General features: G+C 37.5%; 3 protein-coding genes across 7 annotated transcripts; 2 read left to right on the top strand and 1 right to left on the bottom strand.

Moving 5' to 3' along the window:
* Positions 1-8371: 8371 nt before the first annotated feature.
* LOC149003357 (uncharacterized) lies at positions 8372-13101 on the top strand. 4 transcript variants are annotated; one of them, XM_089136811.1, is made up of 4 exons: positions 8372-8509; positions 9470-9893; positions 10387-10647; positions 13036-13101. In XM_089136811.1, exons 2-4 carry the CDS (start codon positions 9495-9497, stop codon positions 13084-13086), a joined length of 711 nt encoding a protein of 236 aa, XP_088992937.1. In that variant the 5' UTR covers positions 8372-8509; positions 9470-9494; the 3' UTR covers positions 13087-13101. The 4 variants fall into 4 exon arrangements, with proteins under 4 accessions (XP_088992937.1, XP_088992934.1, XP_088992935.1 ...); XM_089136808.1 differs by lacking the exon at positions 13036-13101 and having other exon boundaries at positions 10387-13029; XM_089136809.1 differs by lacking the exons at positions 8372-8509; positions 13036-13101 and adding an exon at positions 8516-8851 and having other exon boundaries at positions 10387-13029.
* Positions 13102-13122: 21 nt separating this feature from the next.
* LOC149003358 (uncharacterized) lies at positions 13123-15177 on the top strand. 2 transcript variants are annotated; one of them, XM_089136814.1, is made up of 3 exons: positions 13123-13292; positions 13550-13794; positions 14641-15177. In XM_089136814.1, exons 2-3 carry the CDS (start codon positions 13603-13605, stop codon positions 14998-15000), a joined length of 552 nt encoding a protein of 183 aa, XP_088992940.1. In that variant the 5' UTR covers positions 13123-13292; positions 13550-13602; the 3' UTR covers positions 15001-15177. The 2 variants fall into 2 exon arrangements, with proteins under 2 accessions (XP_088992940.1, XP_088992938.1); XM_089136812.1 differs by having other exon boundaries at positions 13557-13794.
* A 33-nt stretch (positions 15178-15210) lies between these two features.
* Positions 15211-19675, bottom strand: AGG2 (G-protein gamma subunit 2). The gene is made up of 4 exons (XM_089136815.1): positions 19288-19675; positions 15577-15629; positions 15400-15444; positions 15211-15301 (listed from the first exon to the last, which is right to left on the bottom strand). Exons 1-4 carry the CDS (start codon positions 19420-19422, stop codon positions 15211-15213), a joined length of 324 nt encoding a protein of 107 aa, XP_088992941.1. The 5' UTR covers positions 19423-19675.
* Between the last annotated feature and the right edge of the window lie 5510 nt (positions 19676-25185).

Raw genomic sequence — 25185 nt, forward strand, 5'->3', positions numbered from 1 at the left:
ACCTGATTTGCTGTCTCTAGTAAAATTATACTTGATACGTCTCATTCTATCTAAATTCTATAGATTCCAACGAATATTGGTAGGAGACAGAAGGAGAAGAAGACAGATGGCTGGTGCACAGCACAGGTTCCAACCACATTTCTCATATTGATTCCTCTCTACCCTCTTTCTACTGTTGCCCACATTCCCTTCTCTAATTGTATATCTTACTTTAAATCCCCAATTCCTTAATACCTTATTAAAATGCCATAGGGAGTTGTGCTCTTTGTGGGTTTCTTTATACCTTAGGTGAAGATGAAGATGAACTGCCAAATAAAAATCTAATCCACATTTTTTTAATATTTCACCTATTTGATGAAATGCCTAAGAAAAGCCTATTGCTCATATTTAATTCCATCTGATTGTTCATTGGCAATTAGATTTTGGGGAATGGTGAATCAATCATCAACATGAGTTGCAATTCTGATTCTACTGTTTGGGTGGGTGACAGGGAACGTTTATTCGGCGAATTTCGGCGAAATATCGCCGATATTCGCTGGTTTCGCCGGAGGGCGAAATAAGATTGACGCCGAAACCGACATTACAATATTTCGCCGGAAAATCGTCGATTTTCCGGCGAAACCAAGAATTTCCGGCGAAACTTTCATATTTCGCCGGAAAATCGACGATTTTCCGGCGAACTTCAAAACTTTTTTTTTTTTTTTTTTTTTTTTTCCTACTGCTCTGAGTCTGAGATGGGTAGCAGGCTAACAGCCACTGCTATTTCTGCCGGAGAAGAAGAAGAAGAAGAAAGAGAGAGAGTGAAAGAGACATCTGCTCCTTGAGTCTGAGGTGGGTAGCAGCAGTTTTCGCCGGAGAAGAAGAAGAAGAAAAAGAGAAAGGAAAAGAAAGAGCGGTAAGATTGGTTTCAACTAGCATATGGGCACGGTTGAGCACCGAGTCCTTAGCAATGGACTGCCCAGTGTGTAGGAGAAGGATGTTGTCGACGCTTATTGCTCGTGACGACCCCTAGCCACGGAAGGTCATTTTTGAGCTCTGACAGAAGTTCGCGGGCTGCTGAAGGAAACTAACCAAACCAAGCGCCTTTCGAAGCGATCTGGTACGAAAATTTATAGGGCTTCTCATAAATGTTCAGTCAGGCCGTCATCGAAAGGTTGCCCCAGCAACTGGATTGGATCCAAATCATCATCAACGATGATTCGAAATCAGTTCGTTGCCGCCGAGATCTCGCCGAAATCTCGGCGATTATTCGCCATTTCGCTCGGTTCGCCGGGCGGCGAACCGAGCGAAACAATCGATGTTTCGTTCCCTGGTGGGTGATGGGTTAACAGTTGGACCACTGGGAGCCATTATTATATCCATCAACATCAAAGATTCAGAGATGTAGCTTTATGAAAATGACTCCTCTTTTACTGTTTCTTTATTTTAAGCTCTTAATCAAAGGAAGGGTTGTGTCCTAATTCCTAAGCTGCTCACTTAACTTGGACTATTTTTAGATCCCATGTCATATATATAACCTTCTTTGTTCCCAATTTTTTTAAATCTCTTCATTGTGTCTAGTTGAACAACCCTTTTAATGGAGCTTGTGGCTTTTAACTAATTAAAGTTGCATAAGAGGTGAAGTAGCTTTAGTTCAGGTCGGCTATTAATGGATAACAAACACACACTTTCAATTAATGAAAATGTAAAATAACTATCATGGCATTGGCAAAGCATCTCTTGGAATTTTTATGATTTTATGAAAGAAATCCCCAAGTGCTCAGTGGGATGTTTGGTCTGTCTTCTTGTTTCGTATTCCTCCATGATCATCTGTATCTTTTTGTTGATGCAATGGATTTTCATCATTCATATACTGAAATGATAGCATTTTTCCACAACCAGTGCTTGTTTACAGGCTCAAATAAGTCAGACAGTGCTGATAAAAATACCTTAAGTCCCACTCCTGCAATAAAAACTGCATTTGCAGAGGCTTTGTGTTCTGTTGAAAATCAAAACGTGAAGTTTGGTTCATTTGGGTAGATGGTCAGGCCAATCCACACATGCTTAGGCAGGTGAACCTCATGGATTGCTGTTGTTGTCGCTGCTATAATTTCAGACACAGTACTTAGGTTAAATAGCGAGCATTTAAGAAGTCTCTATAGTCAAAACAAATGGGTTTGTGTACTTGGCACTTGAAAGGTTGTTAAAGTTTTGAGCTACCGAATTCTTATTCCTGATTTTGAAGATCGACTCGTAACGACATATTTTGATCGACAACTCAGACAACTCAAATAATCTAATTTGTGAGATCTGTGACGACATTAGCGATGCTAGGGTCAACCTCATGAATCAACCCGTTTATATATAATTTGGTCATGGTTTTTGGGGGTTTGTTGTAGCATCATTTGACATCAGAAAATATTTGTAGGAAATGAAGCAAGCAAAGACAAAGGTGATGGTAATAGTGCCCCTCAAGGGTCTTTATATGTGCACAGAGAGAGGCCTGGAATGTGGGGAGTCGAGAATTAACTGATCAATTGGGAAAGCCACCACCACCAGGAATTATTTTTCACTGCTTTCCCAGTTTCCACTTTGCTTGGGGAAGCGTAACCAAGCTGCCAAAAGTAGTGGGTTTGTGGGCTTTCTCATCGAAGCCCACGCCTCACATGCATGCCCACTTGTCCACATCTCACATGCTTTCAGCTTTCTTTCTCTCTCTCTCTCCCCTCTAAGCATTGCTGTTAATTATTATTAGTGTTATTAATTGTAGCTTTGGGAGCCTTAATTTGGATGGAAAACTAGAGTTGGTTTCAGAATTAATATAAAAAATCATATAACATAAACCAGTACACTCCTGAGTCCTGACCTTAAAAATTGGGCCTGGGCCAGGCTCGGAATTTCATAATGTTTTGGGTTTTGGTTGCATGTTGAGAAAGAGTCCGGATCATCTTCCAGTCAGGGAAGTACTCTGTGTCTCTGTGTTCCCTCACGGCTTTACAACCACAAACTACAGTGAAGCCTATTGTTGTAAATATGTTTAAATCTTAATATTATTTTATATAAATATTTGTTTTAATCGTGTCTTTTATCCATGGTTTTATTTAGTCCACATCGGGTTGAGAGGATCTGATTATATGGTTTGTATATAATAAGGGCATATGTATTATTAATTTGTGCAACACAAACCGAACCTGAATCCTGTTGCGACCTTCCCATGATTATATAGATATATATTAATATTAAAAAATCTATATGACTTGGGACGTGGATCGTGGGCCTTGATCTTGAAGACCCATTTTGTCATGGACCCTATTTTGAAAAGCCCACTGCTGGGTGAAAATGTGGAGATATCATTAGAGAGGCACTCTCTTGTAGGGAGGTCAGTTGGATAGGTACCTTCATGAAGGGAGTTGAGTTGAAAGATACCCTCACAAAAAGAGGTGAACATACCCTTTCACCTACAACCTTTGGAGTTCTATCTAAACCTATTTTCGTGTTCATTCTTAACACTGAATTTTCTCATCGTCTTTCTCTCTTTCTCCCTATTGTTCTTCTGTCAAGTAGTGAATATAACATGATTACACCTTAAGTAATCTTTTTGGGGTGGAACCTTAAAGGATTTGATTGACTGATATTAGGGGTAAAGACACCATAGAACCTGTATTGCACAAATCAATGTGTCTAAATATCTTAAAGAAAATACATTTTGTACATTTCAACTCTGAAGAAGTATTATAAGAACAAGCGTTCAAGTGTATTTGCAGATTCCTCAACAACGTTTCAACACCCACAAAATAATAAATAATAAAAAATAAAAATATATTCTAATCATCTAATCTTGTGGGCCTCCTATAGTTTGTGATTGTAAAGCCGTTGGAGAAATGATCCTAACTAGTTGAGAAAGACTAGAAAACTTTTGAGTCTAGATCAGCAATCCTAACGTTGTGTTCTCCGGGCATTTCCCAACTATAGGATATAGGGGGGGCCACAAGATTCCACTGTGGGTCCCGTCTTTCTTAAATTTTTTATTTGTGGACCCTACCTAATTTTGTTGTTAAGAAGCGTAAGCTCCAGAAATAATGATCCGTATTCAAAACTTTCTGCTTTCCTTTTGGCAGTACTTTTACAGTTTTACTTACTTTCCGTCTTCTTTGTCTTTATTTATTTATTTTTTAAGAATCGCTCAGTTTGCATGTCGTTAGCAGCAGAAGTAGCAGAGAGTGTCCATAGATTCTGACTGCATGGACCCAGGTCCAAATAGCTGGTCCAAGCTACCAATGAGAACTGGATTTGGACCAGCCCAGAAGAGGCCCAATAAATTTAAGTTTCTTTGGGCCCTATCCTAGATGGGCTTCGGACATTTTATCTGTCTCTAATGGGCTTTTGCTTGGAAAGGGTACACCGTACACCTGTCCCGTTCATGGAAACAGATATCCGTTAAATGTCAATGCTGGCTTTACCCCTCAAGAAAACCTTATAAGAAGAGGATTTTTTACGTGTTGATTTTTTAGTGGATCACAAATTAATATTGGTCTCTTTAATGCAATATATCACTGTTAATCATCGTTAAATATTTTTTATTATATATTTATATTTATTTATTTTTAACCATATAATAAATGCTTAATGATCAATTATTTTTTTTAAAACATGTATTAACACAATGTATTAAATAATTTAAGGGGCACTTTGGTCATTTTAAGTTTAAAATTTGAATATGCTTAATGACGGTTAATGGTATTAATCTACTTGAAACTAAATGTAATATATTCCATTGAGGGGATCTAACATTAATTTATAGTCTAGTAAAGGGACCTACATGTAATAAATTCTATAAAAAATTTAATAATTGTGTTATAACTTATAATCCCCTCTTATATCTCATTTTAAAATACAATTAATTAATATAAGGATATTCTCAAGAAAGCAACTTGTGGATTTGTCTTCTCCAGATTCCCTCTTGAAATAATTAGATGTAGGTCCCACATTGTGCTTGCTTTTAGCAAAATGTGGTCCCTATTTAACGAAATCACTTCCCATATCGTGATTCGTAAATAAGGGTGTAAACTTTACCCCAAAAAAAAAAAAAAAAAAAACGTAGAAGTCAATATCGATAATTTAGTATAATATAAAAAATTGGTACCTAAAATCGAATATTTTTGAATCCGTATTTGCATATTGATACCATACCATTATAGTTTAATTACGAAAATGATACAGAAATGGTAGGAGTTTGGTATGAAAACTATACATGACACCTAATTCTAAGAGTGTCAATTGGTACGGTACCAACTTTGAATACCGAAAACCAAAACTGTACCGTATCGCACGATAAGATTTTGGTATTTGTAAAAACGGTTTGGAACGATTTCGGTATTGAATTGATACGGAAAATAGTTTAAACATGGTATCTAATACGGTACATTTTTTGTACAAACAAACCCATGCCATTTTTGTTATTAATTCATTAAGATCCTAATGAAATTGTGAGAAAAAAAATCAATAGAATTTTATATTAACAAAGACAAAGCAATTAAATCTAATTAATAAGGAAAGAAAAAAAAAAGTAAATCTAAGAAGAGAAGTGAATGACAAAACAAAAAACTGAAATAGGGAACTATGAATAGGGTAAATGTAAAATGTTTTCATTGTAAAATTACATTTATATCTCTTAATTTGGTATGGTACCAATTCAGTACGGTTTTGGTACATACCGACGGTATGAGTACCTAAAATTGGAACCGTACTAAAGAAATTTGGTTTCGGTACGCACCGTACCGATTTTGAAAGTGTGGTTTTAGACGGCGCGGTTCGGTACAATTAAACGGTTTCAATACGCTATTGACACCCTTACGCCTTACCTGACTCCAATGCCTTACAGTCCTCACCATATTGAAACAGAATTCCCGATAGAATTGCCATTGTCACTACTCTTACTTCTACGTTGATTGTACTTTGGCTGGGGGCGAATCTAATCCAAGAAAAAGTTACCGTATACAGTTCTCAAATCACTCCTCCTCTAACCTCAGGGGCTCGCAGGGCGCGGGGCGCGCCCCCAACGATAAAGATGACAACAACCACTTTTGGCTGCCAAGTTCTTCGTGCTTCTTTTTTGCCGCCTTCTCTTCGCTTCCACCGAAACTATCTTCTATTTCGGGCAATTTTTCTTCTCCGGCAATCATTGCACTTTCCAGGCTATCGATCAAGATTTGCTATTGCAAATGAACCTCGTAAGGGTTTTTTCAGGGGTGTTTCATTGGATTCTTTTTCCGCATGGAGAGGCAACAACCACTTTGGAAATCCATTAGATATCACATGGAGAGATAAAGGAAGGAGTACCAGGAAAGAATTTGGTGATTATGGCAAATATTTTGATTTAAATTTCGACTACTTTCGCTTATATTTCACTAGTTCGCCGCAAAATTGCTTTTTGGCGATATTTAGCAAATATTGTTTTTGCTACCCACCAAACCTAGCAAATTTCATCATTATTTCGAGCGAATTTCTTCGAAATGTTTTACCATGGCTAAAACATGTGGAAAACCCTAATTGGCTGTGTGGTTTCTATATTTTGATAGAAGAATACTTTATAATACCATCCTACCCTTATGAATTTAAAATTTAGACCTGTATCAATGGCTATATGTGTATTCTCAAATAATTTTTTTTGATAAAACTACAAATAATGAAAGTCAAGAAACATTTAAAGGTATTTTTTTTTTAACCTAATGTTATTCAACCCATGATAACTTGGCATGCGGAACATATCTATATTATACATAAGGCAAAAATATCATCTCTTTGAAGTGTGTTTGCTTAGAGACGTACCTATCGGTTAAGTTCTTGTGCACGTTTATGCGTAATTGGAATACGTTCACAAGAATCAGGTTATCAAATGCTTTTTTGTTGAATCTAAGGTTCTTTTTGGCCCCCCCTCACCCCCCCGCAAAAAGATCATCTCTTTGAAGTGTGTTTGCGGCGCCTACGGTTAAGTCTGTGCACGTTTAGCGTGGAATCGTTCACAAGAATCGGTTATCAAATGCTTTTTTGAACTAATGCACCCGAGCTCTTCAAAATGGGAGCTTTTGCCCCTGACCCCAAGTGAATTCTTTCCAATTTTGACCTTCTATATGGAAGCGTTGATCTTTTGCCAATTTGCTTTACTAGATAAGCATGCTCCAACAAGAGGATCTCAATCTCGGACAGGAGTTTAAAGGTGGAACCTGTGTCAAATTTATGATGGGGATTTATCCCCTAGGATATTAGATTTAAACTTGCCTAATGATCTGCAAAAATTATTGAGATTTTATACTATACTTAGACATCAAGATGTTTGGCCAAACACCTAAAAATAGAGTCTAAATCAAATCAAATTCAAATAAAAGCCAAAGCATATTGATTCATTACTATTTTGGAAAAGAGGCTCCAATTTGTTTCTTATCTTGAACCTATTCAACCAAAAAAATAAATAAATAAATAAAACGAATCAATTGATGATCCTAAATTCAAAAGCCTTGTTAATATTCTTAGTTTGTGTTTGGTAATAGTCTCATTGAACATTTTTATCGTCTTTTATTCTTAAAGAACAGAAGAACAAGCAATAGGTATTTGTTAAATTGACTTATTATGTTGTTCTTAAAGAATGGACCGAAAAAAGTGGCCTCAAGAACGAGTTTGAAGATCATATAAGGGGGATAAAAAAACTTGATTCAATGAATCAAAGGTCTCCAGAGACCACCTCCACCTTCACCCCTGCTTGCAAACTCTCTGTCTTTTGCTCTCCCACTTTGCACGATTTCTCAAATAGTAGCCTCGATTTGAAAAAAATAATTAAAATGAGCTTATCGAACGCCCATATTCAATCAAGGGACAATCTCCTAACAAAAAAACTAGTAGTTTTACACAAGAACTAATCTCACAATGAAAAACCTTAGAAAATACTTTTTGTCGGCAGTATGTTAATTTTTGTATCCACTTATTCAACTTATATGCTCTATAATTATGTGGGTGTTCCCTCTATGTCCAGGCAGGGCGTTTGTGCGTCCGACAATCAAATGTCTACTTTTAGTACCCAAGTTGATTGCTTGGTACCACATATAGGGCATCCAATGACCAGATGCACAGATGCATGCACTGCCTAGACATAAAAGATTTGGATCCAAACTAGCAACCCTAACTTCTTTACCTAAAAAGAGAAAAAGTAACCCTAACTTAAAATTTGAATTTTAACTCCTCATCTCCAGGGGCCAGATTTGTGAGGTCTACCACTGAAAAGGCAAAAATGAAAAAGGATATATGGGCAATATAGTAATTCAAAATTCGAGATATTATATTTTCTAAATTATAATTAAGTGATAATTTCTGTTCCTAATTAAAGCAGGTTTAAGTTACTCTCAAGTCTCAAAGCTATTCCAGGGAAACCAACTGCACGCCATCCTCCATGAAGATGTGGTCATGACTCAATTAACACAATTAGCGTCGTTGAATTCGTTTTCCAACCTTCACTGAACACTCTCTCGATCCAATTCAGGTCAGTCCAATCAAAATTTCTCTGGATTTTCATCTTTTTTTGCTCTGGGCACTCAAAAAAAATCCTTTTTTTGTTCCTGTAGATTTTTATTTTTATTTTGTTGGGATTATTCTGTTATGTGTGTTCCTCATAATTTTTTCGTGTGGAATCGTTAATGGATATCTTAATTTTTTTTTCCATGTAAATCTTTCTGTGTAGATGTTTTAATTTGTGAATTTCTTTAAACCGTTTCACGTCATCAGTTTGGTGTTTTCCCCCACCTTGTGAAGATTTTAGTAGCATTCTACTATTCTACTTTAGATTATGGATCATGGGTTTTTGCTAGAATCAGCTACGAGCTCCGTAAGTATCCTTTTGTTGCGCAGTCTCACGCTTTTTCCAAGTTTTGTTTTCGCATTTTTTAGTTACTTTCTCTTTTTTTTTCTTCTCCAGTTTCTTCTTGCTGTAATCAGTAGCCTGTGTTGTCTGTTCGGTTGCTTTTTCATTTTTATTTTTTACAATAAATGGAATTGATACGTGGGTTATTTTAAATCTTTTTAGAATCTTGTGGGTAGTTGGAGTTTTGGTTCATGGCTCCGACTTCAAGACCCTTTTGTTTTTGTCTTTCAATTCGAATTTTGTAATTGCTTTAGTTTGTTTGATCTCTTCGGTGTTGTGATTTCTCTAAACCTAAGGGGAATTTTTTATGCTGTACTGCGTGAACCCTTTTCTGTTTTTAAGTCCTTTTCAGAAGAGTAGTTTGTACAATTTTAATCGGTGAAGAGGATATAGCAGAGGTTCTCCTAAGCCCCAATTGGTTTCAAAGCTTTCTGTACCATTGCTGGTCTGAGATGAAATCCCTATGTCTGGCCATGAACTTAATTGTCTTAGACGGACCTTTTAATTCTGTGTACATTGTTGAATGAGTTTAGTTCTGACATGATGTTTATTCTTTTCTTTTGCTTGGACTGGGTTTGACAGGTGAAGTTTAGAGGTTTTTAGAGTAATGAAGTTCAGGAAAGGAGACACAGTGGAGTTGTTGAGAACAAAACTGGACCCATGTGGTTCTTGGTTTACTGGCAAAATAGTTGAAGTAAATGGAGATTGGTGTACTGTTATGTATGACTTGCTTCCAATTCATGAAGGAGAGCCGCTTGTTGAAATTGTACACAAGGATGATGTTAGGCCTCAACCTCCACATACAAGGAAAGAGAGATGGGTGAATGGTGATATAGCTGAAGTGTTTGACAATCATTCTTGGAGGTTTGGGAAGGTTGCAAAGGTGATGAATAATGATCGGTTTGTCATTAGACTGTTTGGGTCTATCCAGCTTAGAGAGTTTTGCAGGTCTGATCTTAGGGTTCGACAAGTTTGGCACAACAAGAAGTGGGTGAAAATTGGGAAGGTAAAAGATCCAAATTGCCTTTCTTGTTTTAGGAATTTCATTCCAGTACGTTTTTTTTTTGTTTTGTTTTGTTTTGTTTTCTTGAGTTTGTGATCTTTTCTATTAGGTCAAACTGCTTTGTTTTTATGCTATCTCATCTAAAGAAAATGTTATCTTCACAAGCATAAATTTCTCATTATGTGGCATTGGAGGCCAAACTTTACCTTATAAAAGAAAAGATATTGGACAAACATGATAAGAAAACTCCAATTCCTGTTCTTAATAATCTGTATGGTTTTCACCTTTCTTGAAAAAAAGTGAGTCTTCCAAGTAAAGTGTCTTCTTCAAAAGTCTGCTTTCAGATCTTCCAAACTTAACAGTTTGTTGTCAAGCTTTCTACATATCTTTTGGGTTTCTGTGCTTTCAACATAATATTCATAGGGAATCAGTGGATTTTCAGTCCTTATGGGTAAGCATTTTGTATGCGATGTTGTAATAATACATGTATTTGCAGGTTGTTGGAGACAAACAGATCAACAATGATGCTACAAAATATAGTTCGAAATATGCTCAGGGAATTTTAGTTTATGAGGAGCTGCAACAAGGTATCAAGACACTTGCCCCTGTGCAGATTGTAAAGCAAGAGCACAACTTGCATTTTAGATCGTCCCATCAAGGTGTTGTTACTAAAAGAGGTCACAAGAGAGGGAGAGCAACCACAAAAGAGGGAAGGCACGACAGGCTGCCCATGAGAACTGATCCTTTTCTTGAACAGGTAGATGTTTTTTCCCCAGAAGAAAATTTGGGTGAGAAATGCATAAAAAGGTTTTCTGATATGGATGTGCAAAACACAAAAACAAACAATTATTCCCTATGCTTGTCACGCACCCCTGTCCGTGGTGCAGAAGAAAGTAACGAATGCTCGGTTGCTAGTTGTAGTGGTAACAACGCTGGGGATTACAGTGTTCGAAATTCCCAAAAATCACGTAGGATTATTTGTGATAGTTATTTGGATGATGTTGGTTCATCATGTGACTCTAGGACCACAAGAAAATGTTCACCCTCCTGGACTGAAGATGAAGTAGAAGCTGACATCCATGAAATAGAGCTTAATGCATATAAATCAACTTTGCAGGCTTTGTATTCTTCAGGTCCTTTAAGTTGGGAGCAAGAATCACTCTTAACCAATCTTCGTCTCTCCCTTCACATTTCAAATGAGGAACATCTACTTTATCTGAGGCAACTCTTATCTACCCAGTTGCTTTGATCATATTGAATAATTCTATTTTCTGACCGAATCTAGAATTCAATTCATCCTAGAAGCTCACCCTTTTTACTTGGAAATGCTCCTGCTCTAGTTCTTAATTATGTTAAGCTACAGTGTAAAGCAGGATTTGCGTATCAGGCCTTGGTAGATTTCTCTCAATTGATTCTATGCATTAGTGCTTTCGCAGTTTCCTGCTCACCTATCAACATGTAGATTTGTAATTATTGCTCCAGTGACCAAATGTAGTTGTTGAAAAATTTCAGAAACTATTTATTTTGAGATCCATTTCTTATAACAAAGTTTTTAGTCCTATGAAGATAATGCTCCTTCAGTTCTTGAAGTAATTTTCAGGGCAACCTGATTGCCCATTGCTTGTTGCATCTCATTTAAATTTCTTCCATTTTCTTTGTATTATATATGTTTTTCCAATATGCTTGCAGTACTGAGCCTACACTTTCAGAGCCTCTGTTTCCATTGGTTTCTTCTATTCCCACAATAAAAAGTCATGTGCCAGCTTACTGTTTCCTGTTAAATGTAAAACGAATCTCCTTTCTTCTAGATTCTGCTTTCTCAATTTTTGTTGATATAGATGTGCTCAGTATGGTCTGATACTAAAGATCTTGTAGACTTATTGGAAGTTGTAAAGCAAATTGAGTATGGAGCTAGTAATGTGAGGCAGGATCTTTTAGATACATCTTTGGATGCAGCTCTTAAGCTTTGGGATCTGATCAACTCCTCAGATTTCCAGTAAACTTGAGAAGCCATTTTATGTCTATAGTGATGCAAATTCTAGATATTCAATATTTAACTTGCTTACATGGAAATGGGACTTCAACTCATGATGGAAGGGCTGGAAGCATTATGACTATTGATATATGATGGGGGCACTCTTGTTTCCACCCTTAAAAGTAAATTCTTCAACTACAATGACAACAATCAATCAGGATGGTTTGATTCAACCCCAACTCCATCATTTTATATGGTTATACTCAGTTCATGGTCTGTAAATAAGGGAAAATAAATAAACATGACTGCGTGCAGCTTTGAAATTTGATGGATCAACCATCTTCATATGATGTTAAATAAGGTTTATTTCAATGTTGTCCATGGCAATGAATACCAATAACATGAATTACTCCCTGCAGATGAGTATGAGATGAGGAAGTGAGAATGAATATTGTCTCTATATCTCAGAGACTGTGTATTGAGAATATACATATATAATGACAAAGGACATTACATAAGATTACAAGGGTATTCGAGGAATATCTCTAAGATGAGGTACCCATTACAGAAGTTTAGGTAGTATCAGTGGGCCAATGGCTATCACAGTTTTTCAACATTTTGGTGCCATTATTTGCCAATGTTGCCTGCATTAAGAATAATATTGTGTGATTCTGGAGTGTTTAAAATCTATGGAAGAATCAAACACCAAGCACAACAGCTAATGGTATCAGCAGTGCCTTTAGTCAGAGACCCCAATTGCACCCCATTTGCTTTCTGAAATTTGGACTTTGAGAGGTCTCCTGTCTCAGAATCTATCAATCAACCAACAAGAATAGAGCCCTCAGCTGGTTTGTTGCTAATGAAATCTAATTAAAATTATTCACATATACAGAAATAGGAATTACTCAAGCATATCAAAGCTCCTACTCAGTCTCTTTTATGAGATTTCCCCACTAAAATGGTTAATCCACGTTCACCTAATGCAAATTCTTCTAATTCCTCTTCCCTGTGAATAGAAGACCTAAAACCCATAACGTCTTTAAAGAATTCTTATGGGGAATTAACTGGGTTTTTCTGGGTTTCCATCAATTCATCAGAATTTGTAGTGAATTCCTGTTGAACTGTATCCGTTGCTCAGAGCTGGTTCTCAATTAAACTAATGTGGTACAGGTAAAAAGCTTCTATGACGTGGCTCCCACTCAGCAACTGCTTCATATATAGATGCTGCCGTGGCACCCAGTACGATTATTCTGTTCTCGCGTTCTTCGTTTTCATGGTCCTGAAGAATATCCTTCGATATTCGCAGTCGCGTTTACAGGGTTCCTGAAAATTACAGAGTTTATCTGGTTTCGTTTTCTTTGGAAATTATAAAACTGAGATAACCCACAATCTCTTTCGATCGCTCTTCCTGGGATCTCTGCTTTAAGGTGAGATAATGATCGAATCATTTACTCGAGAAGAAAAAAAAAAGAAAAAAAAAAATCATTTACTCTAGTTTGATTAGGTTTCCTAGTTGACTTATAACTTATTAAGTTGGTTCTTCAGTTTCCTAGTTGCTTTAGAACTTTCTTTTTATTGTTATCTAATATATGCTTCGTATTATATCAATAAATCAGAATTGAGAGTTGTTAGATCTGCAACTAGTATTTTGATTCAGATCTGCAAGTTGTGATTGATTTTTCAGATTTCAGGGTTTTCTGCAGCAGATTTAACTTTGGCCTCTAGCTTTGTCCTGAGATGGGTGGCTTCCTATCGAGATTTTGGTTCATGTTGTTTCCGGCGAAGGAATATAAGATAGTGGTTGTTGGATTAGATAACGCAGGAAAGACTACTACCCTTTATAAATTACATCTTGGAGAAGTTGTCACTACACATCCCACTGTTGGGGGTAATGTTGAAGAGCTCGTTTACAAGAACATTCGGTTTGAGGTGAGCTCTTGAATATTTCTTTGCTTGTTAATTCTTCCTTAATGGTTTGGGTATGGTTTTATATATATTTGTGGCTGTTACTGTAAGTGATCATATTATGAGTAGTGTTATGTGTTGCTGCTCTGCTTTCATTCGTTTTCAGCTTTTAAATTGATGTTTCACGATGGATTGAATGGCTCCACTCGTTTGTGTTCTGATGGATTTGAAAACTGTGGATGATTTGTTGTTGATATTTGTATTTACATCTCAATTGCAGAGCACAACCAGTGTGTGTTAGAGTTATCTTTTATCCATAGTTTTTGAATTTTGATTTTTGAAGTTCAACACACATAACAGATCTTATCTGTTAGTTTTCCTGTTTGAAAATCAAATTCAAAACTGATGACAACCTTCCAATTTTTTTGTGAGTTCGAATTGTTCCGAACTCCTATCTTGTAGCTGGTAAAAACATTAAAACATATCAAGAATCTGCATGTAACCCTTGAATCTTATAGAGATGTATAAATAAAACACCTGCCAGTCCAAAACGTGAAGAACTCTCCAAATTGGTAACAACTGTTTCACTGTGAACGGTGAACACCAACTTCTTTGATCATAAATTGCTCTTGGAGTAGGTGACCAGAGAAATACTTGCTCCTCTTGTTTTGCGTCCCAATTTGCCTTTATTGCTGCGTTTGAGGGTTTCACTGTTTGTGGCGTACACAGATCCAGGAACTTACCTGGTTTTGCGAGTTCAAATTTTTGCTATTCCTCATTAAATCTGTCATCGGTGTTCCTACCCAAGATCAGCTTCTTATTTGCGACTCTTTGATTTTATTCAACTTGGCTACTCTTTTGGTTGATCAGGTTTGGGATCTTGGTGGGCAAGAGAGGTTAAGAACATCATGGGCAACCTATTATCGAGGAACTCATGCAGTCATAGCAGTGATAGACAGCACAGACCGTGCAAGGATCAACATTATGAAGGATGAACTCTTTCGATTGCTGCAACATCAGGATCTTGAACATGCAGTCATTCTTGTCTTTGCAAACAAGCAAGATCTCAAGGATGCCATGTCTCCGGCGGAAATCACCGACAACCTTTCACTTCACAGTATCAAGAATCATGACTGGCACATCCAAGCTTCCTGTGCTGTTACAGGAGAAGGGTTATACGATGGTTTGGGATGGATAGCACAGCATGTGACTGGCAAGGATACGAGTTAAGGGCTGTGACTGAAGTACCTCAAAGCTTTTGTTTTGTTTTGTTTAGAACCCAGACGAAAATTTTCATGAATACATCAACAGCATGTAATTTCACTTTGATATCTTTAAAGCAAGTATAGGACTTCCATTTCTGAGACAAGTGTTTTTATCCAACATTTGATGCAGAACAAGAAACTGGTAACAAATGACTACAGAATTCAAAATGAGTATTCAGAGTATCCAGCATCTGCAACCGCAACCTCGCGATTCTTGTGGGCCTTCAAACCATCTATCCCAGGATGGATTGGTGGGGCCAGCAGTTCTGCAGAAAAACAGAATAAAGGAAAGTTCAACATGCAAACCCTGGATAAAAAAAACTTAGGTTAATTAAGCAGAGCATAAGCTGGTGGTTTTATTTACTCTGGCAATAGTGGATCCGGTCTACTTCCTACGTTGAGCAGCAATCTGGTAGAAACAAAATAAAATTCAGAATCCTATAAATGAATGAAGTAATGTTAATATAATTAACCCCAAAGCTATGATGAAGACAAAATAACATCTAGCAGAGTTGGCAATATTGGATTTTCTTATACTTACTCCTCGCATGCAGCTGATACTTTTTCTGTTTTCTCAAGCTCTTCTAGCTCTTGCTGCAAAAGCAATGCATAAAAGGTCACACCAAAAGTCATAATTACTCTTTTCAAAATAGGGCCAAGTAAAAGTAATCTAATGCAGCGCTTCACGAACATGTGGGTTTACAGTGTCTCTCTTTGTGGGAGGCAGCGGCCACGGGGGGGGGGCTATTTCTGGGGGCTACATGCTCAACAAAACAAGTAAATACATCAAGCCCTCACATTTAGATTATCCATAGAACCTACCAATCATTTATGTCTCAGAGAGAAGGGGGGCATCTCTGTTCCTTTGAGAAAAATGGAAATGATGACCTTCAACTTGAATACCATATTATTAGTTGAGGAAAGAATCTACAAATGCTCAACTAATGTATTCACATCAAGTTCATGGTCTAACAAAGATTACCAACAAACCGCTCGATAGAATGCTCATCACATCCACACATAAACAGGCACACACAGATTGATTTTGATGAGAGACAAAAGAGTGAATAAATAATCAGATTCATATACATTACCTACAAGCCCAACAAGCTTTTGCAGATTTTCAGAAAATCATATAGTGGCACTTTTGTCCAGGGAGTGTTTACAACGGGTCTTAAATTTTGGGCATCAGACCAGGACTTCAATATTTTCTAACTTATGTTTCCAGGTTGGCAGGCAACATTGGACTCTATGTTACTTGGTCTCTAATATTAGTTTAATGAGATGGAATTCGAGGGAAGTCCTAGTCTGCATACGGTTTATTGCTAGCTTTGTTTCACATTAATGAAAGAATTTTGCATCTCAAAAGCTTCCAGCCAAGTGGTAAGCATGGGCATGATGGGTGGATGCCAATACATTGGAAGTATAACTTAAGTAGGACTTTGAATTTGGCACGAGACTAACAGAAACAGAAAAGGTCAGAGAGGTCAAAGTCTGCTGTCGAATCACAAAATTTTACCAGACACAAAAAAGAGAGCCTGAGTCTAAAGTTGAATCAACATGTATCCAGGAGCAACAGACTTTATGCGGGAAGAGACTCATCCAAGAACTCTAAAGGAATTCTAGAATATGTAGTTAATAAGCAGCGAGTGAACCTTACATGGTAAACTCAAGCTCAGAAAAGATACGGAAGATAATTAAGTGAGTCCTCCCCTGCTACATAGAAAGCTTTGCAACTTTCTGTTAAGTCATCCCAAAAGACAAATTCATCCTTCTTTTAACCCCCAAAATGCCCCCAATGCTAACCTCGTAGAGGTAGGTGAAGGAATTTCCACTTCGCTTATCTTCTTTCTTTTCCGAAAACAAAACCTGCCTGCCATCTACACCCCGGACCCCCACCCCCTGGTGCCCCCACCCAAAAAAATGGCCAATGCCATCAATGATCAACTCCTGCCCCCTGCCCTCTGACCATTCACACTAAAAACTGAACATTGAAAAAACAGGAGGAAAAAAAAAAGTCTCATTCATCTCTCACCTCCCAAGGATGACGGTTGATGCTGTCCAATGCTGTACCCAAAGGCAAAGAAAAACAAATGCATTGCATATTCCGAAGCAGAGAACCTGGTTGCACAGTTCCCAATTTTACACTACTGCAAATCCCTTACAATTCCTTCATTCTGAGTGAGGGAACTGGTGTCTCTTTCTGAATTGAATACAGGTTAGACATCCCTCAAGCTCTTTCCTTAATCCCCAGTGGATTAGTTGGAAGACTAGGAGCTTAATCCAGGGAACCACTATATTTTTTGCCCCCGGCAACGGAGCTCATCCAAAACGGAGGAGCTGAATATGTTTATATTTTTCTGCATCTTCTCTTACAAAAAATAGAGAGGAATCAGAAAAATACTTTAGGAATAGATGAAGCTGCCTTGGTGGAGAAGGGATTCTCAGGGAAGGGGAGAAACAGAGAAAATGTCGAAAATCAATTAATTTCACACATATAGAGGAAATGGTCGTGCTTCTTAAGTTTTGACAGTGTTTCTTTTATCCGACTCTTTTTGACAAATCGGAAACTTGAAAGCTTTTGTAATCAGGGTCACAATAAAATGTGGTTTCTTGCTTCCGTAAGAAACCAACCAGACACTATAGTACAATTCCATTTTCTACCTGATTTCGACATATTTCAGCTATCATTCAGTAATTTAGCCCGAGCAAAAGATTAACATTCAAATTCAAGAACAAAAACCGGATTTTTGGTTGCAGATGAGAATTTCAACATTCAAATAGTAAAGTCGGGTTATCCTCAAATCTAAAAATTCCATAAACTTTGTGATGATAAAACATGACCAACCAAGAAAAAGAAAATTTTCTATTGTGTTGATATCTGAAAAAACAACCCAGCATTCACTATGCATAAATTGCATGCATGAGCACAAGATGATTTAACCAATGATATAAAAGATGAAGTCCATTGTTGTATGATTTTTGCTGATACTGTCTTAATGGATGAGACAAAAACAAAGACTAACACCAAGTTGGAGTTGCAGATTTTGGAATCAAGAGGTTACAATATAAGTAGAACAAATACAGAATATATGATGGGTATCTTTAATTGCACCACGACATTTAATGAGGTGGTCAATGTTAATGGATTTCACAAAGTGATTATTTTAGTCGAGGCTAAATCATAAATAAGAAGGTGAACGAAGATCATGCTGTAGAAGAAAAAAGTTTTGAGAATCAGTCACCATAGTAACTATAGATTGTCGACGAAAACATGGAGATCTTAATTTATACTTTTTAACATTCTTCATGACAGAACTCATTCTAGTGCCTGATTTTCCATTTCTAACTTCTATCTTCCCCATCATGAGGAAGATCCAACAAAAAGCAGCATTAGACCTGAAATTTTTTATGATTTCTAATCGAAAAACTTGTAAATGTGGTCAAGCTAACTCCATGCGGGATAAGAAAACAATATGTCATAGACATCTAAAGGAATAACCTAGGGTTATCAGATGGAAACACCAAAAAAAGATATAGTCCACCACAAAAAGGGGAATGAGGAGAAAAACACAGAGAGCCAGCACAGCTCCCCAAGCATCTCCGTCTGAAATGAGGAAAGGTAACCCCAATTGCATTAGAACAACGAAGTACTAAAGAAGCCACTTTTCCCTGGCAAGGCAACAGTCAAAACTGAGAAATCAACAATAAGGTCCCTCAAGTGTTTATATAAGCACCATTGCAAATCCCTTTTCCATCACCATCGGGATGAAACCAAGACATCCCAAGGAAATCCACTAGCCCTTCGAATTTGGCGTTAGCACATTACTTCAACTAAAAGGCCACTAGAAATGAAAAAAAAGCCGAAAAGGAGTCAACTCCGGAATTACTAGAAGGGAAAAGAAAGAAAAAAAAAGGTTCTTTTTCAGTACGGAATAAGCTCCATGAAATCGTCCTAAGCTACCTAAAGCTCTGGACGATTCGATCGATTCACCGAATCATCTAGTTCCTACTAGACTTACCAACTCTGAAATAAGTCAAAACCGTAAGCCGTGTAACATAGTTCACAACTTCACATCATCACTCGAAAGATGTAGATGGAATCAAGACAAGTCAATAAAAATTGGAACTTCACATAAACCACTAGGGCATGCACTCAGACATGCAAAATTAGATAATTTAGATTTTCTACAAAAAAACAGAAAGATCATCACAGAAGAAGAGAAATCAGAAAACGAACTCCAAAACTAACCTCCAAAAATCTAGTTTCTTGCTCAAGCCGCTTCAGTTCAGCAAGAATCCGATGCTTTCCTCGAGTATCAACTGCTGGCACTACAGGAACTTGACTATCCACAGACGAACCGGTTTCGGACTCCACCTCCTGCATCTCTACATGCAATTATAAAAACCCTAAAGAATTACAGACGAGAAACTTTATGATCGGGAATCCATTAAAGCCAAAGGAAGCAAAGATAATGAAACACTTGAAAGACGGTCATCGAGACCAGATTCTCTTGAAGGAATCGTACGTTCTGTGAAGCACAGACAGATCAGTAGCAAGAAAAGACAGAAATGGCAGATCAATCAGAAAAAGCTTCTTATTGGAGAGAGAGAGAGAGAGAGAGAGAGTTTGAAGTTTGCGGAGGGAACTGAGAAGTGAGAAAGGGAATAAGTAAAGTTTTTCCAAGAAAGCTGTTTTTCTTTTCCTAATATTCTATTTTTTTGCCCTTTTTGGACTTAAAAGGAAGAAAAAAATGACTTTTCTGAACACTTTCTGGAAGCTGTTTGTGAACTGAACTGTAAGATTTTGAGTTTTTCTAATTTTTTCTTTTCTTTTCTGGCGGCCACTTGGCGTTTCTTCTTTTTATTTACGAATTGTCATTGGATTCTGCATTGTTTCATTTTTTTTATTTTTCACCTTGCCGCTCATGACCTAACGGCATTGTTTAGAGTAAAATAATAGAATCTTTCCCTTTTGAGTTGTTTTTTTATTTTTTTTTATTTTTTTTATTTATTTTTGTGCACTTATCCCTTAAAAATTAATGGCAGATTACCCAATTTTATCAACTAGATCTCGTATAAGGAAAGAATATATCAATGACAACCCTGATACATTTGAATTAAAAAACCAATGCTCCGACTTATTTTTGTTTTTGTCTATTTGCAGTGATTTTTCTGGTAAAGACATTCTTTTATTTTCTTTTTCTTTGTCATCTTCTTCCCTTATGTAGGTGTAATATTGAAAATAGATAAGTACAACCAACTAAGATTATCAATGTTAGTAATAATGATCTGATTGATAAATTGGATAACTCAGAGTGTCACTTTAATATTACAGGGTAACTCAGGATGTGTCACTGAAAATTCTCCCTTTTATTTTTCTTCTCCTCTGTCCGTTCTTACGACTCCTTCCCATTTGATCCTTTCTACCCACCATCGTAGTCATCCCCACCAAAGCTACAAACAAGAAACTTGCATCCCAAAACCTTATGAATGCCAAGTGTTCAAGGTCTTCTAAGAGCTTCATCTCTGCAAGTAGCAATCTCACGCTCATGGACTCTAATCAACATTTTTAACCCCCAGTTCTGTGGAGGTAGACATGTCCAGGGTTTGCAGCCTTGCTTATCCTAAGCTGGAATGTTCAGGGTCTGAGCTGGCCTTTAACTTGAAGAAATCTTAAGGAATTTCCTAAAAGGTGATGTACTAGATATAATATTCCTAATGGAAACTTGTAGGAGAGAAGAAGATGGAAAAAGAGGCAATATCCTTTGTTTGATGGGTCAGCTCCATGTAAATCCCCAAGGCACAAGTAGGGGTATGTCAATTATGTAGAAGGAGCATATCACAGTGCAGATCCTTCATGCTGCTAATAGATTTGTTGTCATCAGTATCTTTGTCTCATATGAAGATCATTTTTTCTGCACTTTTACGTATGATGACCCTCTCAAACATCAAAGTTTTTTTTTTTTTTTTTTACCACTTCTCTTGGATACAATTGGCGATAGATGCAGAGAGGAAAGACCTTTCAGATTTGAGAGTGTTTGGTTCCGGCACCCACAAGGAAAGGATGTAGCAGTTCAAGCATGGCATAGGTCTTGCAGAGGGATTCCCAACTGATAAATTGATGCTGAAAATGGACATTGCACTTATAACTGCTCTAATACAATTCTTTGATTCGTTTTTTAGGTCAAACATACATAATTACTAAAGAACTATGGTCCTAGTCAAATTTAAGGCCCATTGAGGCTGGCCCAAGTGTTCCACAAAGGAGAATTATTATTATTATTAGAGATAATTACTGTTGCCCTATAGTTTGATTTTATTATTAATAAAATTCTGTTCTTTATGAAATTACTACTCCCCCTTCTTATAACAGTATTAAGTAGTCGTTAAGTTTGAATATGTAATGTCTAATTTGCCCTTCATTAAAATTAAGAAATCAAAAGACGATGCTATTCTATTTATAAAAACCACATTAAATGTCAATTTTACCATAAACTTCATTTATTTTGAATTAATGAAATAGGCAAAATCCAAATCCGATTTGATTTCCCACCTTCACTAAACTTCATTTATTTTGAATTAAAAAGAAATGAGCAAAATCCAAACCCAATTTGGTTTCCCACATTCACTAAACTTCATTTATTTTGAAAATATTTTAGGTGACATTCAGTTTTCAATTTAAGTTGAATTCGATTTTCCTTCATTTTCGGTTTCTATTTGAGTTTTATCCAATCATTCTTTATTTAATTGGTGGTTTTTTTTTTTTTTTTTTGAGAATAAAACGGATTATAGTTATTTTTTTCTCCACATTTAATTAAGGTACTACTATAACTTGACAAAAGGGTAAATAAGTAAAGAGATAAGTATAACGGTATTTTGGGATTTTTAAGAAAATATAAAGATGCAACATAATCAATAAACTAACGAAACTTAACGGTAGGGGGCAATAGTAATTATTGACAAAGTTAAAGGTTAGATTAATAATTTTGAAAAGTATATGAGACACAATGATAGTAAAATCAGTAATAGTAATTATCTTATATTATTATTATTTTTGTGGGTAACCAACACAAAGGATAATCAATGTCATTCAAATCAGAGAAGATGTAGACCAAAGTTAATTTAGAATGATTTTGATGGAGCTGAAGAAAGTCAAATTGTCACTCATTTGGTCAAAACAAGTTATTGTTTCATGTTTGAAATTCGACCGTTATGATTCTTTTGTTTGTTTTTCCAATGTGACAAATGGGTCTATAGAAATCATGGGCTCACTATTGCAATATACAAAGTAAGATAATAATAAATTGTGAGGTTTCCTCTTAGGCGCACCTCCAGCCAAAAAATCAACTTTTGCAGAAAGGTTTGTCCGATTGGTTTGTGCTTGATGGTACGGGGGAGAGCTTTTCCTTCTCTTCTTTCTTGTACCCATGGTTTTCTCTCTTCCTTGGGTTCTTTGGTTTTGTTTTTTTTTTTAAATAATTCTGATGACTTTATATATTTCTCTTTGCTGTTTGTGGCCTTGGTTTCTTTTTTTGGTTTTTCTCGCCGGTTGTGTTCGTTTTTTCTTCCTGCTGGTTTGTTCTTTGTCCTTGGTTTTTTGTTTTGGTTGTTGTTCGCTCGCTGGGCCTTTTTGGGGTTGGGGGCTCGGGTTCGGTTGGTTGTTGCTTTTTTCTTTCGTTTTCTTTTGGGTTTGCTTCTTCTTGGCCGCTTCTTTTAATGGTGTGTTCTTCTGTCCCCGGGCCGGCTCCCCGCTAATCTTGACCTTCTGGGTTCCTGTCTTGGCTGGGCTTTTCCTGGTCGCGGGTTCCGTTGTCCCGCTTTTGCCCTTCCCTATCCGCTTGCTTTTTGCGGGGCCCTTGGCTTTTTGTTTTCCTCTCCGTGGGGCCCGTTGCGGCCCGTTTGGTTCTCCTCCTGTCTTGTGCTTTGGCCCTCTCTGTGGCCCTGGCTTTGGTGTGCCTCTGGGTGTCTTCGTGACTTCGTCGGTGGCTGGGTCCCTTTATCGGTCCGGTCGCGCTGCAAATTGTTGAGTTGTGTTTGTCCTGGCATCCCCGTTCGGGCTTTCCGTTTTGTCTTGCGGGTAGTGGTTGCCTAGCTGCGGTTTTCCAAGGGTGTAGTCCGTCCCGGTGTGAGCTGTTTTCATTGCTCGTCTCCCTCTTGGTGGCCCGATTCGCGGGTTTTTGGCCATTTTTCGGTTTCTTTTGTTTGTCTTTTTTCTTTCTGCCCGGGGCCTTGCGCTTTCTGTGCTGCCCCTCTGGGGTTCATTTCTAGAAGAATTTTATTTATTGAACTATCATGTCTCGCGCTCCTCTTCTCCATTCTTTTGGTTCATGACTCTTTATGGTCATTGGGTCAAGGTCCCTTTTTATTATATCGTGGCCTTATATTTTCTTATAATGTTGTGAATTTGGACAGTGAAAAAGAAGAAGAAGCTAAATTTGTTAAACAAATTCGTTAGAAGGCAAAACTCAATATCGAGCGATGAACAGAGCAATAAACAAGCCAACAAGCTAGAGACGCCATAAGCTAGTTTTTTCAATAAGTCGCTTTAAGTGCTTCCACCCCATGGAACCAAAAAAACCATTCGAGGCCCACTGAGCCTTAGCTCAAATGTCCCACAAAAGAGCATTAATGTCCTCTTTTTTTTTTTTAACGAGCATTAATGTCATTTGCAAAGTTAATTTGCAAGGATTTTGGTGGACATGAATAATCAGGGATTTTGTAATCCTGCATTGGCAAATTTGACTTTTTCACTTCATTTGTGATCTGTAAAGTTTGCATGGATCTCGTTCATATAAATGACACGTGGATCAAAGCATTCAAACACGTGTTCACACAAGAGTAATCAAGAAACACACCCTGTTTCTATATCATGTATCTGTAAGCGATGTCACTAGCAGCAACAGAAGAGAAAGTGAAGATGATTATGGCGAAGAAAGTCTCCGCAAGGTGGGCGATGAGAGTATATCTTCATCCACCACGAAACATAAGAGACGCTATGTGGCAGTGGAACTCCTCCTCGCGTGACGGGAGCCTATCACCACCTCCATTGGGTTCTGATCCGACGGCTTATAGACTCCTAGAAATACAATCGCTGCCGGTATGTAATATACACCTACACGGCACTGTACAAGAGACGCCACCAGATGGGTCTGGGCCTGGGCCTGGGCCGGATTTCCCAGGCACACCAATTCCATCACCGCCTGCTCCAGATATGCCAGAGCCAGTGCCACCGCCACGGCCGACGCCTGATATTGTACCACCAAAGTCACCGGAAATTGCACCTCCACCGCCATCACCACCACCGCCACCGCATGACCTCCCTCCCACTGGGCCCTTTCGCTGCATCAAATTCGATTGACCTCTTGCGAAGATAGACGGTTCTGTGAGAATAGGATATGGGGTGTAATTGTAAATTTGTTAAATTAAGGGTATATTGGTAATTTAATCCCTCAATTAAAATTTATTATGGTCATTTAGTTACTGACGTTAATTTTTATTTTCTTGGATAGAATACCTAGAAAAAAAAAATCTGTGCACGACAGTGCTGTACCACAAGTTGACACGTGGAAAGTTCCTAATAAACGGTTCAGATTAGAATGTAGGGTTTTAAGTGAAATTGACTCATTTTATGACCCATTTTATGACCCGGTTCTAAATATGGATGTCCAATATTTATTTTCATTTTCACTCCCATCTCCACAATGTTCCTTCTCTTCCATCCCTCTCGCCCCATGGGCACTTGCAGAGGGAAGAACATTCCTGAGATTAATGCAAGCTATAAAGGCACCATAGCACTGATTTTGTCCCAGCTTGATTGGTATCCATGATTCATCGACAAAATTGAAGGTGTAATTACTAAATGTCTAGAGATGCTTGACTCAGAGACAGCATGTTCTGATTGGCAAGGAAATATAGCTTGGGTAATAAAAAATCTCTCTTCCTGCTTTGAAGGTCTATGACAATAATTACATCTCATAACAAAAGCTAGATCTCTCATCTCATTTGGTAATGCCACTTTCCCTGAAGACTAGCCCAACCAAATTGGGGGATGATAAATTAGTCAGGTCAGGAAGATAGGCAGCCACTTTCTAGGGCCTTATTCCACAATAGGGTCCTGTGACACTGCAACTTTGCTTCTCTAGTAAAA

The sequence above is a fragment of the Hakea prostrata genome, chromosome 10 (assembly GCF_041222555.1).
Source record: "Hakea prostrata isolate BN-2017 chromosome 10, UWA_Hpros_2, whole genome shotgun sequence".
NCBI classification, from domain to species: Eukaryota; Viridiplantae; Streptophyta; class Magnoliopsida; order Proteales; family Proteaceae; genus Hakea; species Hakea prostrata.